Below are 15,105 nucleotides of genomic sequence, written 5' to 3'. Positions count from 1 at the left end.
AAATGTAATCTGCAATACTATCAAACTCCAGGTCTGATAGATAGCAAGCTAATATTTATTTTTAAGTGCTCCAAAAATTATTTGTAAACGCTGCATAAAAAGGATTCCATAAATGTATTGTGATTTTATTTTAACAATTATTCTACACTACAATGGACGTACATGCTCAAACAAGACACCTCAGCAGTATTTTAAAGCAGTAACCACCTAGCCAATTTCTGTATGTTCTGTAGTTTTTCTAATCCACTCTCCCTGTGGTTGAGCAAAATCGAATTGCCTCTCACATTTGCAGACAGCTCTGTGAAGGTGATAATAGAGCTGCTCCCTGCTGTCATGAGGCAGGAAATAGGAAAATGGCATATGGGGCTAGAAAGAAAGAAAGAAAGAAAAAAAAAAAAAAAAAAAGAAAGAAAAAAAGAAAAAAAAAGAAGGAAAAAAGAACTAAACAAGAACAAAAGATTTCAACAAAGAACAACTATAACCCAATATGCTTTGCAAGTTAATCTCTTTTCAGAATCATTTAGCATATCTAATCATTCATCTGTGTCCTCACTCCAAAAATGCAAACGGTTGATACCAAGTGTTTGGGGCAAGTTTTCACTGTCTAAAATATTTGGAACCTACGACTGCATAATATGTCCTGCACAATGTCTGCAAACAGAGCTCTTTAGATTTTTTAAATGTTGTGCTGATCCCAAATTCACCATTTTAAAATAAAAGAAGGTACAGCAATGTTTATTAAAATATTAATAAAATGTATATAGAAGGCTTTCAGTATGATTAACATTCCTAAATCTATGAAATAAAAAAAATTAAAGATAAACATTTATAATTAGACTAATTAAAGTAGAAACAAATCTCTAAATAAGTAAATTGTGAATAATAATACCAAGACACATTTATTAACTGGTACAGTTTTTTGTTTGGTTGGTTTTTTGTGTAATTAAGAATCATGCTTTAAACAAAATAGATTTTTATGTGATGTATCTGTAAACAGAATGTGGCAGGAGATGCTAATAAAGGAGATGCTCTACCTTTCCTTTTACACTCTGAATGGGATCCACAACCACTGCCACAGCTCTCTCCGACAAGGCTTCAAAGCTCTGCTGAGTGTTGATATCCACACCAGAAAGCCAACAACCAAAGCCAGGGTGACTGTGATACCAACCAACAACCATCTCAGGCCTGAAACAAAGAGGGCATTCAGCCGTTCAGAACGGAACAAGTAATACATTTATGATATGAAAAGAAACAACACACTAACAGGGTATAAATTAAGAAGACATGAAAAACACACAGGTGTGAAAAAGCACCATTAGAAACACTGAAATCATACACCATATTATCCAGAACACATGGAAATGAAAAAGTGTGACAAAGGAGTGCTATCATTAAGAGATGCACATTAGCAGTGGTAGATAAGGCTTTCAGTTTTTCACCTTGTTACCACACTTTCTCAGAGCCAGTTTTTACCCTTTCAGCATTCAAGTAAATATCTACTCTTTAACTCCTTAGCTCTGGGAGTTGGATTTTCCAGGCAGAGTACATTTTTAACAATGGACACCAGGATCCACTGTTGTGAAAGGATTAAATATCAATTAAACCAGCAGTAGAACTAGGAACTCAGTCAAAAACCAATTTGCACTGTTCTGCTCAGCTGCTGAACCTTTTGCTAACATTAATTTTGAAGTTTTTTCCACAGTAAAAGAATTTGAGCAAGAAAATGACAACTATTGAGAGATTTAATCTGGGGTAAAAAAGTTGAACAATATTTAGATTCTACTTTCCCTGTCTTTAAAACTCAATATGACTACAAATATAATTAAATATTCAGAATTTTATTTAGCTGCAACTCTCAAATTTTGGAACATACAAGCTCTTTCAATTATAAGTGACTAGAGAGTAACTCCATATGCTAAACGGTGGGAAGCTACAGTCCAAATTTACTATGTAACAGTTGAGAATTTTAACATGAGGCAGTTTTCTAACTGGCAAATTTCTATGATTCTAGAGGAAAGAGATACTAGATAGGTGGTGCACAGCACTGACAGTGATACTTTTACATTAATTACGTGGCTTTTTTTCCCTAAGAATGATATTCACGAACATGTAAAATTCTGAGATACATTTCTGAAAATATTTCCCATCATTCCATTATATGATCATTTGAAATACTTACCTTCCTGTCTGCTTCAACATATCCAACATCTTGGCTTGGAACACTGGATCGACTGCCTCCACACTGACACCCTGATTTAGAAAGAAAGGAAAATGATTAGCTTCTATAACAATGAGAAAAAAATTATATTACAAGATAAACAAAAAGCTACTGCCTAAAAACCTATATATATTATTTTGGGATACCAAAATAATTTAATAGGTTTTGATGCCCATTCATGTCATTCAATTATAAACCATACATCAATAAAACTTTTTAAATTGCCAAGTACCAAGAAAACAAAAAAATTGCCAAGAACCATACTGCTGTTAGCTAATTAATTTTTAGGCTCCTTTAAAAGAGTTTATGGCCATGACTAATGTGTGTGTGTATATATACACACACCAGAAATACCAAATAAGTGAACCAACTATTTTTTGGTTAGATCTAGGCAAGCATACTTCCTAATGTCATCCTCTGATAACTGATAAGCACTAGGCCTCTTCCATCTCATCCAAAGTTCTACAACTATTGTGGTATTATAATAATCAACAGTTCAAGTCGTTTTTTTTTTTTCTTCAGTAATGTAAACACCTTGAGGAAGGAAAATAATTTAATAGTTTCCCAGAGTTGCTTTTATTTGTTTTTTGGTTGGCTGAGTTGGGAGGGGAGGATGTTTAGTGCTTTAGTTAGGACTACTTGGTAGATTAGGCAACTGGAGGGAAAGATACACATTTGAATATTACCTCAAATATAACAGCATTCTCAAAATATTCCCCACAAGAGGCAATCTGCAACCAAGTCTTTTAAATGCTGCATTATTTTGCTAGTTCAACCAAAAGAAAATTTTAGGACGTGGAAGAATTAAAGGCATTCATATTATCTCTCCAGTGATAGATCACTGCCATTATAGCTCCCTCAAGGTTTTCCTCTAACATCAGGAATTTAAGTCTAATCTACTTAAACAAACCAGTTAACATAAGCACTTCTTCCCACCAAAATAAACAGTATTTTGAATTCTAATTGAGAGTGCATCCTCAAGAACAGGGGTATGCAATCTACTGCCTACAGCCTAAGAATGTTTTTTAACATTTTTAAAGGGTGGTTTAAAAAAAAAAAACAAAAACAAGAATATGAGACAGAGACAGATGTCTTTACAGAAAAAGCCTGCTAACTCTTGGGCTAGAAGATTTCCAACTCTACTACATAGAATGAACATGGGGATCAAATATTTTATTTTATATTGTCAAACAAGCACTTGTAGTATAAGGATATAAAGGATATTAAAACTTAAGAACCCTTTACTATAATGGATATCCACATAAGGACATTCAGCAGACAAATATACATATTATATTTTCTTAGGCAAGTAGATGAGAAGGATATATGTGTAATTTTTTGGAAGGTAAGTAAATGGTTATTGTTTTTTGGCCATTAAAAAAAAATCTAAATACACACCTATCTACAAGTCCAATGCATTAAACAAAACAGCAAAACAAAACAAAAAACTCCCACAAAGAACAATGCATTCCAAATGCATTAAAGTAGAGGACTTTCAAAATGTGTATGCAGTACGGTTCGTCTATTAACAAATTACCATGCAAAAAGGCAAAAAGAACTAAAGTTTGTCATGGTTTTTTGTTTTTTTTAAACTTAACATTCTGAATCAGAAAAGCTTAAGAGTCATTTATCACCATATACAGAACATTTTAAAAAGGGAGATATTTCAAAACAATAAAAACAAAACGTGAGGACTAGATAATGTAGGTGAGTTGAAACTCTAATTAAGAGTGTCTCTGAAATCTTTTGAACCAAGTGTTCAAACTAATCAAACTAGTATCCTACTATTTTAAAGTAACTAACTTATAAATCCAGTACACTATGCTAGTTAAAGCTGAAAGAACAAGTAAAGGGATTAAATGTTAGCACCACTCAATTTGTGGATCTACAGGGAATTCATAATGCATTTAAAAGATCAATGATTTGATTCAATACAGTCTAAAAATTTCTATCATTAATCTTATAATGAATTTTTCTATCAGGAAGAGAAAATTACAATATGATGAGAGTTATTTTGCACCGGAAAAGAAAACAGAAAAGAAACACGTTTACTTGCATCAGGCAACCATAAAAGTACTCACTGTTCCTGACTGTGGCATAGCAAACACGTCAATCACTCTAACGGTGTAATCATCAACAAATTCTCCAAGCATCAGACCCATAACTTCCATTGGAACCCCAGCACGACCATGTTTTAACATCTGTAAAGAGGAAGATATATAGACACAAAGCTTTGAGATCTTTGGACCCACCCCCCTTTTAAAAATTAATAACTTAATTGTGTTTCAGTGGAAATAAAACACTATTTTATACATGCACCTAAAACAACAGCTTGTGTGTGAGAGGGTTAAGGTGAAAAATATTCCAAAGTAAAAGAGAGAAAGCAGCTGAACTCTCTGAAGCAAGTAACTCCATTCAACACTTACTTTTAACAGTGCCAGGGAAGAGATATAGACTTGTTCTGCTGTGTCCACTGCAGGAGCATCTGTAGGTGGCCCCTAGAAACAAGCATACAAATCATTATACATACAAAGAACTTATGAATTTAAAATTAAAGTTACAAGTTATTTAAACATGATTGTTTTAAAAGAGTTTAGGGGAAACATGTTAAGTATTCAGCTACAGTACAAACAATCAAAACAAGCGTGTAAATATCAAACCTGTAGAAAACATCAAACTTAGTATTCAGGTAAGTGTCCAATGGACACAATGCTTGAATCTTTCAGCGATGCTAATTTACCTCCACTACAAAATAACTATAATGCACCAATTAGCTGTGTTTCTTACCCCAGTGTAAATGTAAACTGATTAACAGAAGGACCAACACGAACAGTAAATTCCCTGAGTCTGATTTTCAGCTAAAGACAGCATGTAGATTAGGGCTATGGGATCTCTGCAGAAACTTAGGTATGGGGGAGGTGAGGGGCGGAGAAGACTTCTAATCCCTAGGTGAAAGAGCTGTGAACAACATACTCTGCACTTCACCTGATGAAGTTTGTTCCCCTCCCCTATACAGCATCAAATTTAACACATCTGCCTCAGATGTGAACAAACTGGTTGAGACTGGTGTAGCTAACATGAAAATACTTCCAAATCCTGACAACTACCTTTAAAACAAATATTACTATTAATCTTATTACAGCCTAAGAAGATACTATGTTTCTCCCTAAGGATTCTATCTTCTTCATCAAAAGCACCAAACCACTTTTTACTGTAACATTCTGCCACACAAAGTAATTTACATATAGTCCTTACCCTCAAGATGACTACAATCTTATAAATTTAATTCTGCCCCAATCAGTGCATATGGAAAGCTTCTTGTTTTTTAATACTGAGCAGTCTGGGAAACTAAAATGAGATGTGACTTTTAATTGCCAGGTCCTGTTTTGCTTAAAGTTCCCTTTCCTTAACAATAACTCTATTACAATTACGTAATGAACATGTTAGCTATCTAAATTGTAAGTCAATATTCTATCTTGCTTTTATGGATTTGCTTATTACTAAAATTAAAAAATTGCTTTACTCATTACATTTCACACTTATAGGTCTGTGTGTACTTTGTGCTTCTTGTCTGTTTATATGCCAAATTCTGTGATTTTTTGGTTTTGTTTTGTTTAAAAGCTCATAATACTTACTGGAAGCACTGAGTATAAAAAGTTCTAGAATGAGTTTTCTCTAAATATAAGCATCACATACAAAAATTACCTCTATTTCCTTACATACAAAGTGGTGAGAAAAATAAAATCCTTCAAATTTTATGTTTAAAAATACATGTCAGATAACATATTTTAAAAAAAACCGAATTCTTCATTATTATCACCTAATGGAGCTTTACTGCTTGCCTTTCAAATAGATATGAAAATTCTAAGGTAAGCTAAAGTGCTATCATGCCAAAACATTTGTTGAGGTCACCACATAAAACAAGATAATTTTGTTGATATGATAATTTTATTCCTCTTAAGAAAGTTAAGAAAGTTTAAGAAAAAAAGAGAAGAAATAGTAAATTAGTTGTCACAAGATGTTTTTGGGGAAATAATACTCTAAGGTCAGGATAATGAACACTGTATTCATAAAAGTTATTTCCTATTTCAGAGCAACTTAAAAAATGCCCATGACAAAAGAAGTTAAAACTGGTATCTAGGCTAGAGTTATTAATACAGCCTTTCTCAACTTGCCAGGAAATACTTATTAAGAAAAAAAAAGAATAGGGAAATAAAACATCACATCATCACCAAAATGCATAACTGACAAAGTTCAAAAACTATTTCTACCATCAATGAAAGAAGAAACACTGTTTTGTTCAGCATTATATATATCTAGTACCTAGCAAAGTGCCTGGCACACAGAACTCACTAAGTATTGGTTGAAAAAAAGAGAATGAACAAGTTAAGGTAGTGCAAGCCAATGGAACAGGAAGGGAAAATACCCACCAGTTACCCTGGGAGAGAGAACAAGCCATATACAAGTAAGTACAAAGATCGCTAGCTCCTATCTCACTATGTTCCTCTGGTTCAGAAACATACTAACAGAAAACCATGTAGCTGGTTTCTACTGTTGTTTTTTGAGACAGCAGCCAGTGATATTTCCTGTTACCCTTCTCACTCTATTACTACTCTGTTTCTTGATCTAGTTAGAATAAATTTGCCAGAAAACGACAAGAAGTAGAGAAGGGTTTGTAGCAGTGAACTGCAAACTAAAGAAAAAAAAAAAAAAAAGAGTAACCCATGTAAAACACTGTCTATGGAACATGTGTTAAGGATCTCTGGAGCAGATGCTATCATTTTTCTATCATCATGCTCACCTGTTCAGAATAGCACACAACCAATGAAGGTGAAGAAAATCCCATTAAATACCCTAGAAACTGAGCTAAAACAGTTATGTAAGAGCCAGTACAGCTGTAGATCAAAGATGACCTGAGAAAACTGTGGAGCTATGGACAATTTACATACATTGCCTTTCAGCAAACACTCCTGAGGAATAGCATTCAGATAATTCAAAGAGAGGAAAGTCATTTAAAAATAGGAGTCATAGGGCTTCCCTGGTGGCGCAGTGGTTGAGTGTCCGCCTGCCGATGCAGGGGACACGGGTTCGTGCCCTGGTCCGGGAAGATCCCACATGCCGCGGAGCGGCTAGGCCCGTGAGCCATGGCTGCTGAGCCTGCACGTCCGGAGCCTGTGATCCACAACGGGAGAGGCCACAACAGTGAGAGGCCCGTGTACCGCAAAAAAAGAAAAAAAAAAAAAAAAGGAATCATATACAAAATTCTGGAAAACTATTTGGCACCAGCAGAATACAAGACGATTTCTTATCTTTGAAATAGAACGTTGGAGGATAGACCAAGATGAAAAGATGAAAAATAGTTAAGAATTAAAGTTACACTGGAGTAAAAAACAAGGGTAAAAATAACTATGACAAGTTTAATTCAGTGATACACAACATAAACTTTTGAAGATGTCTTAGAATGTAGAGTAAAAAAGTTACAGATGAAAACTATTAAAAATATAATACTAGAGGAGAAAGGAAGGAGATGTAAGCTAAGAAATACAGTTGATCCTAAGAATAAAATAAGAAATGGAAAGCATCAATAAGACAAAGCTGAAGAAAACTTTCTTGAATGAAAAAAAATTCAACTTTTGCATCACTAAATGTCAGGCAATAATCAACGAAGAAAAGTGTTATATACCTTGTAAAGTCTTAGGTAAATATTAACTACATGAATAAAGCAAAATTTCTAAAACCATACAAATAGCAAAAATTACAAAACCTGAAGAAATAAATGCACCTCAGTTGACTTTGTATTTCTTTGCAACATTAAACGACAGAAAACAATGAAACAAAGTTTCAGACTTTTAAGAGAGAAACCCTGTGGAGTCAAAAACATTACACTCCACGAAAAAAAATGTCGGAAGGCCCACAAATATATTACTATATACACAAGGGCTCAGAAAATATGATTCCATGTATCTTTCTTCAAAGAACTTTTTGAATAAATGATCCAGTTGAAGAAGAAATAGTAAATTAGTTGTCACAAGATGTTTTTGGGGAAATAATACTCTAAGGTCAGGATAAAAATCAAAATAGAAAATTAAAAATGGAAAATCCATTATACAAAACAATTTGTTAAGACCACTGAAAGCAGTTAAAAACAGAGAGAGCTAAATAACATAAATAACCAGGGTTCAAAACCACAGATATCACCCAATAACTATATAGGGCGATGGAGAGAAATGAAGTATACAGAACTCTCTGTTTGACATATAGGAGGGGAATAAAGAGATCTGTTTAAGTGTTGACTTAGACTATTACAGAAATATGGATTTGAGAGTCTTTTGAACAAATTTAAAATAACCACAGTAAACATTAAAACTGAATATATACCTTACCAAATCTCTGGAGAAGAAAAAGCTAACACAACACTGACAATAAAAAACAGGGAACAAAGAAGGGAACAAAACAAAAATAGCAAACAACATAAGGTAAGACCAAATATATTGGTAATGAAAAAATATAAATGAGGTAAAGTTCCTTGTTAAAGGCCTTTTATAATGGGTTTAAAATGGAAATTCAGGTATATGCTGCTTACAAATAAGAATTAAAACAAAACAAAAGGAATGGTGAGATTTGTCAGTGACATAACTATTTCTTTTTGCAAAAGAAGCCACAATGGCCACTATATTTTACTTACCTTGCCTTTCTTCAATGATGTATTACATTAATAGATTTCCTAGTATTAAATCACCTTTCTATTTCCAGGATAAATTGTTCAAGTTTGATTTACTATTTTTATATTAAATTTTAAAATATATTTATATATTATTTTTATTTATATTATTATATATATTATTATGCGTGAGATTGACCTGGCATTTTCTTTTTTTCTGTTAAATTTGTCAGGTTTTGATATCATTATGCTAGATGTATAAAATGAATTGGAAAGTTTTACAACTTCCCATTTTCTATGTTCTAATAAAATGTATATATACTAAATTATCTATGTCTTAAGATTTAAATTTGGACAAGTTCACTAATGAAACATTTGGCTCTGAAGCTGATTTTGGAGCTAATTTTTATAACATTTCCAGTGGTATTAATAAATTCAGGTTACCTGTCTTGAAACTAGATGGAATATTATATTGTTCCAGAAGGTTTCATTTCATTTAGATTCAAAGTTATTACCATAGAATCAAACATATTCTATTTTATCTTTTCTTTTTAACTGTTCAATATGGAAAACATTTAAAACTAAATTTGTTTCTCCATAGCACATTATTACTACCCAGACAGATCAATGATTTACATTTTAAAAAAATCAAATCATAACCAAAACCATGATCAAAATATTGGTGAAGGGAACACCTCCTAATTCATTTTATGAGGCCAGCCAGCATTACCCTGATACCAAAACCAAAGACACTACAAGAAAAGAAAACTACAAACAGACCAGTATCTCTTATGAACATTGATGCAAAAATCCTTACAAAATACTAACAAACAGAACTCAGTAGCATATTCAAAGGACTATCTATACACATGACTGAGTGGGATTAAAACCTGCAATGCAAGGATGGTTCAACAAACAAATACTGGCCCATGTAATACACCACATCAACAGAATGAAGGGGGGAAAAAAAACCACATGATCATCTCAATTGATGCAGAAAAAGCATTTGACAAAACTCAACACTCTTTCATGAAAAAAACACTCAACAAACTAGGTATAGAAGAAAACTACCTCAACATAATAAAAGCCATAGATGAAACATCCACAGTGAACATAATGTCCCATGTTGGTGAAAGACTGAAAGCATTTCCTCTAAGATGGGGAACAATGCAAGGATGCCTGCTTTCACCACTTCTATCTAACATAGTACTGGAAGTTCTAGTCAGAGGAATTAGGCAAGAAAGAGAAATAAAAGGCACTCAAATTAGAAAGGAAAATTATCTCTGTTTGCAGATATGATCTTATACAAAGAAAAGCCTAAAGAATCCAGAAAAAGGACATTAGATCTAATAAGTGAATTCGGTAAAGTAGCAGGATACAAAAGCAACATTCAAAAAACCATGCATTTCTACATACAAATAATGAACAATCTGAAAAAGAAATTACAAAAATAATTTCACTTACAATAGCATCAAAAAGAATAAAATACTTGGAATTAACCAAGAAGATGAAAGTCTTATACAATGAAAACCACAAAATATTGCTGCAAGAAATTAAAGAAGACATAAATAAATGGAAACACATCCCATGTTCATGGACTGGAAGACTTAATGTTCAAATGTCAAAACTACTCAAAGTGATCTACGGATTCAAAGCAATCTCTGTCAAAATTTCAACGACAACTTTTGCAGAAATAGAAAACCCATCCTAAAATTCATATGGAATCTCAAGGGACCCTGAACAGCCAAACAATCTTGAAAAAGAACAAAACTAGAGGACTCAGACTTCCTGATTTCAAAATTACTACAAAGCTACAGTAATCAAAACAATGTGGTATTGGCATAAAAACAAACATATAGACCAATGGAACTGAACAGAGAGCTCAGAAATAAACCCTTGCATATATGGGTCAAATGATTTTTTAATAAGAGTGTCGAGGGTGCCAAGACAATATTTGCAAATTATATATCCAAAATACATAGCAAACTCCTAAAACAACCAAAAACCTGATTTTAAAATGGGCAAAGGATTTGAATAGACATTTCTCCAAAGAAGATATATAAATGGGAAGTAAGCACATGAAAAGATGCTCAACATCACTAATCATTAGAGATATGCAAATCAAAACTAAAAGGAGATACCACCTTACACCTATTAGTATGGCTACTAATAAAAAACAAAACAAAACAGAAAACAAGTATTGGCAAGGATGTGAAAAAATGGAAAACCTCATGCACTGCTGGTGGGAATATAAAATGGTACAGCCACTGTGAAAAACAGTATGGTGGTTTCTCAAAAAGTTAAAAATAGAATACTGTAAGATCTGGCAATTCAACTTCTGGGTATATAACCCCCCAGAAATGAAAGCAGGTTCTCAAAGAGATGTCTGTACACCAATGTTCACAGCAACGTTATTCACAAGAGCTAAAAAGTGGAAGCAACCCAAGTGTCCACCAATGGATGAATGGATAACCAAAATGTGGTATACACATACACAATGGAATATTATTCAGTCTTAAAAAGGAAGGAAATTCTGCAATATGCTACAACATGGATGAACCTTGATGACACTATGCTAAGTCAAATAGCCAATCAAAAAAGACAAATACTGTATGATTCCACTTATATGATGAAGTACTTAGAGCAGTCAAAAATCATAAAGACAGAAAATATAATGATGGCTGCTAGGGGCTGCATGGAGGGGAGTATGGAAAGTTACTGTTTACTAATGGATAATATTTCAGTATAAATAAGTAACTAAATAAATAACTAAATTTGACCTGGGCGAGGAAATACATTCTAGATACAGACCCAACTGAACAAAAAATATATATATAAAACTGACAATATAATCTAAAATTTCTGAATACAGGCATACCTTGGAGATACTATGAGTTCAATTCCAGACCACTCCAATATAGTGAATATTACAATAATGCAAGTCACATGAATTTTTTGGTTTCTCAGTGCATATAAAAGTTATGTTTACACTACTGTAGTCTACTAAGTGTGCAATAGCATTATGTTTATAAAAACAATGTACAGGGCTTCCCTGGTGGCGCAGTGGTTGAGAGTCTGCCTGCTAATGCAGGGGACACGGGTTTGTGCCCCGGTCCGGGAAGATTCCACGTGCCGCTGAGCGGCTGGGCCGTACGGCAAAAAAAAAAAAAACAAAAAAACAATATACATACCTTAATTTAAAAATACTTTAGTGCTAAAAAAATGCTAACCATCATCTGAGCCTTCAGTGAGTCATAATCTTTTGGCTGGTGGAGGGTTTGAAATACTGAGAATTACCAAAACATGACACAGAGACACGAAGTGAGCAAATGCTGTTAGAAAAATGGCACCAACAGACTTGCTGGATGCAGGGTTGCCACAAACCTTCAATTTGTAAAAACACAATTATCTGCAAAGCACAATAAAGTGAAGCTCAATAAAACGAGGTATACCTGTACTAAAAAAGTTAAAAGGAAAAAAAAAAAAAAAAAAAAACCTGAAAAAATAGTTGCCCCATTTATGACAAAAAGTCAATACCCAAGTTAACGAAATACTAAAATCTTAATGGAAACATGGGCAAAGAATATAAAGCAACTAATTACATAAGAAATAATGAAATAAATATGAAAAATATTCAACCTCACTAGTTGACCTCCTTTAATTAAGAAATGCCAATTAACACATTAAGACATTGTTGTTGCTGTTGTTTTCCTATATCAAACAAGCTTTACAATGCCCAATTTTGGAGCGGGTGTGATAAAAGAGACACTCTCAGCACTACTGGTGGAAATGTGAATTAGTACAAACTATCAGAAAAGCAACTGAGCAATGTATATCAAGAGCCTTACAACTGTACAAACTTTTTAACCCGCTTTTGCACTCCTAGAAATTATTGAAGTAAATAAACAGAGATGTTTGCTTGAACCAGAATATTCATGATAGTTCTTTTAATAATGCAGATAAACCTAAGAACAAAAAACAACCAATAATTTAAAAATATTGTTGAAAGCTCCTTTCGCTGAGATCTCAGATGACTCTAGCCATCTTAATCAGCAATATTACCTTAAGTTAAAAGTACCCTAGCCTGCTGCTATATTGAATATTTTTAACTTACAATATTGAAGGAACCTTCCCTTAATTTAAAAAGAAACCTAATAAAAAGGAGTATGGCTGTGAAGTACATTCACATGGAGGCAGATTCCTCTCCCATCCTGAAGGCCATGATAACAAACAGAGGTAAATTAGGAACTAACCTATAAGACACCACACAAGTTTCAACATTTACCAGTGCAAAGTATTTTAGAGCACTGAACCATGAGGTCTTTTTATGGTTGGCTCCTGATTGTACGTAAAGGATTCTACTCCAGAGTTCTTCACTCTCAGAATCTCAGCTACCAAGTATGGAAAAGTGACTTAAAGTCATGTATATAGGAAATATTCTAAAGAACTTAATAAAGCTTGGAAAAGACAAGGTACAAAACAACTATCTTCAAATATATGAAAAGCTGTCAGACAAAGTTCAGACTAATAGCTCTCAAAGTGCAGTCCCTAAACCAGATGCACCAGCACCACCTGGGAATTTGTTATAAACGCACATTCCTACTGAATCAGAAATTCTAGGGGCAGAGCCCAGAAATCTTGGTTTTTAGAAAGCCCTCCAGGTGATTCTGATGCTTGCTAAAATTTGAGAACCACTGATTTAGACTATATAGTTTGTAGAACTATGGACTAATGGAAGGAAGCTATGGGGAGACTGAATTGGGGTTCAATATAAGAAAAATCTTGTATTGGTCCAAGCTATCTAAAGAAGAGCTCCAGTTAATGAGTCCCCTGTAACTGGACTTATTCAAACATAAGTGGTTCATATTGGGGAAAATGTTACAGAGGGGTTCAAATATTTGATGACTAATTAAATCAGATGATATTTTTTTTAAGGGTTCCCTCCTTAGTAATACTATCAATCATCATATTATTTCCTAAGGGAGACATCTCAAATTAAACATCATCAAAAATCAAACTCACCATGTTCCTCTACAAACTAACCTTCCCAACTTATAATTATCTTGAGTCTCAAACTAGAAACCTAGGCAAAACTTTCATTTACTCTCCTTCAGTCCTTATAGTCAAAATATCACCAAGTTTTATCAATTCTTTGTTATTCTGCAGTGTGACAGAGATTTTTTAAATACTCATTTTTGGGAAAAGAGTTTCAAGAAAATACCATCCATAGAGTTCACTCCTAGTTAAGTAAGTTTGGAATATAATGAATATCCACCCTACCCCCCAAATTTATGTTGTATGTTAGAATATTAGAGGCTCTAAGAAAAATCCTGGAGTGGAAAAAATCTGTTTATCTTTGTTTAACCTGAAGTTTTCCAATTCATTCCATGGTCCACATGGTCTTCTCAGAGAAAATCTGGACTTTCTTTTTCAGGCTCTGAAAAAATTTATCATTTTTTCAAATGTGAGGCAGAGATCAAGCCCAGGCTCCAAATAATATTTAAGTATTTACCATGTGCCTAGTACTACAGCTGTATGGTTAAATGAAGGCTTCAAGAAGCTTATAATGTAAATGGAAAGGCAGACGAAACACACATTGGCACAGATCATCAGGACTGAAATGCAATTTCTGACTTCTAGCAATGTGGCCTTTCCACTACAGCATACCATCCCTTTTTCATATGCCCAAATATACTTTTATTCTGGAAGCTTAGTTCCTTTCCATCGTTTACAATTTTAGAATCCTCTTCCACCTGGGGCCATTTCCTACTAAAGAAAATGGAAATAAGTCTTGGGATGCTCTTCCTACCTAAAAGCAGTTAGTATGCCCACTAAGAACGGGGAACACTTCTGGGCCTCCCTTTATTTTCTGAAGTCTAGATGGGCACAGGGGGCTTGGCAGACCAAAAGGCACTACTGAATTTACTTATAACATAGTATGTACACTACTGTGAAAACAAAAATATGCCTTTTTATTAAAATATACTGTAGGAAACAAGTTACACAACATTTGGGGCTTTTTTTAAAAAATCACAACATACAAATGATAGAAAAATAATAAGGCAAGCGCAGTTCACAAACATATCACCTATTCAAACAATTAAATCATGGTTGTACATATGTAAGCACACCAAATTATTTGAGTATTACTTTAATGTATTTTAAAGAACTGAGTAAATATGCACAACAACAAAAGTAGGACACTAGTTCATTACAGAAGCAGAGA

The 15,105-nt window shown here is 33.6% G+C and overlaps 1 protein-coding gene across 2 annotated transcripts in view; it reads right to left on the bottom strand.

The window, feature by feature from the left end:
• Positions 1 to 15,105, bottom strand: part of PSMD14 (proteasome 26S subunit, non-ATPase 14) — a 101,833-nt gene that overhangs the window by 36,561 nt on the left and 50,167 nt on the right. For both annotated transcript variants that reach the window (XM_007107744.3, XM_028478402.2), the window contains 4 exons: positions 4,645 to 4,716; positions 4,300 to 4,419; positions 2,180 to 2,250; positions 1,035 to 1,185 (listed from right to left, as the gene is read on the bottom strand). In XM_007107744.3, the coding sequence (XP_007107806.1) occupies positions 1,035 to 1,185; positions 2,180 to 2,250; positions 4,300 to 4,419; positions 4,645 to 4,716 (414 nt within the window). The remainder of the gene's footprint in view (positions 1 to 1,034; positions 1,186 to 2,179; positions 2,251 to 4,299; positions 4,420 to 4,644; positions 4,717 to 15,105) is intronic.

The sequence above is a fragment of the Physeter macrocephalus genome, chromosome 2 (genome assembly GCF_002837175.3).
Source record: "Physeter macrocephalus isolate SW-GA chromosome 2, ASM283717v5, whole genome shotgun sequence".
Lineage (NCBI taxonomy): Eukaryota > Metazoa > Chordata > Mammalia > Artiodactyla > Physeteridae > Physeter > Physeter macrocephalus.
This window is presented reverse-complemented; position numbering and strand designations above follow the sequence as displayed.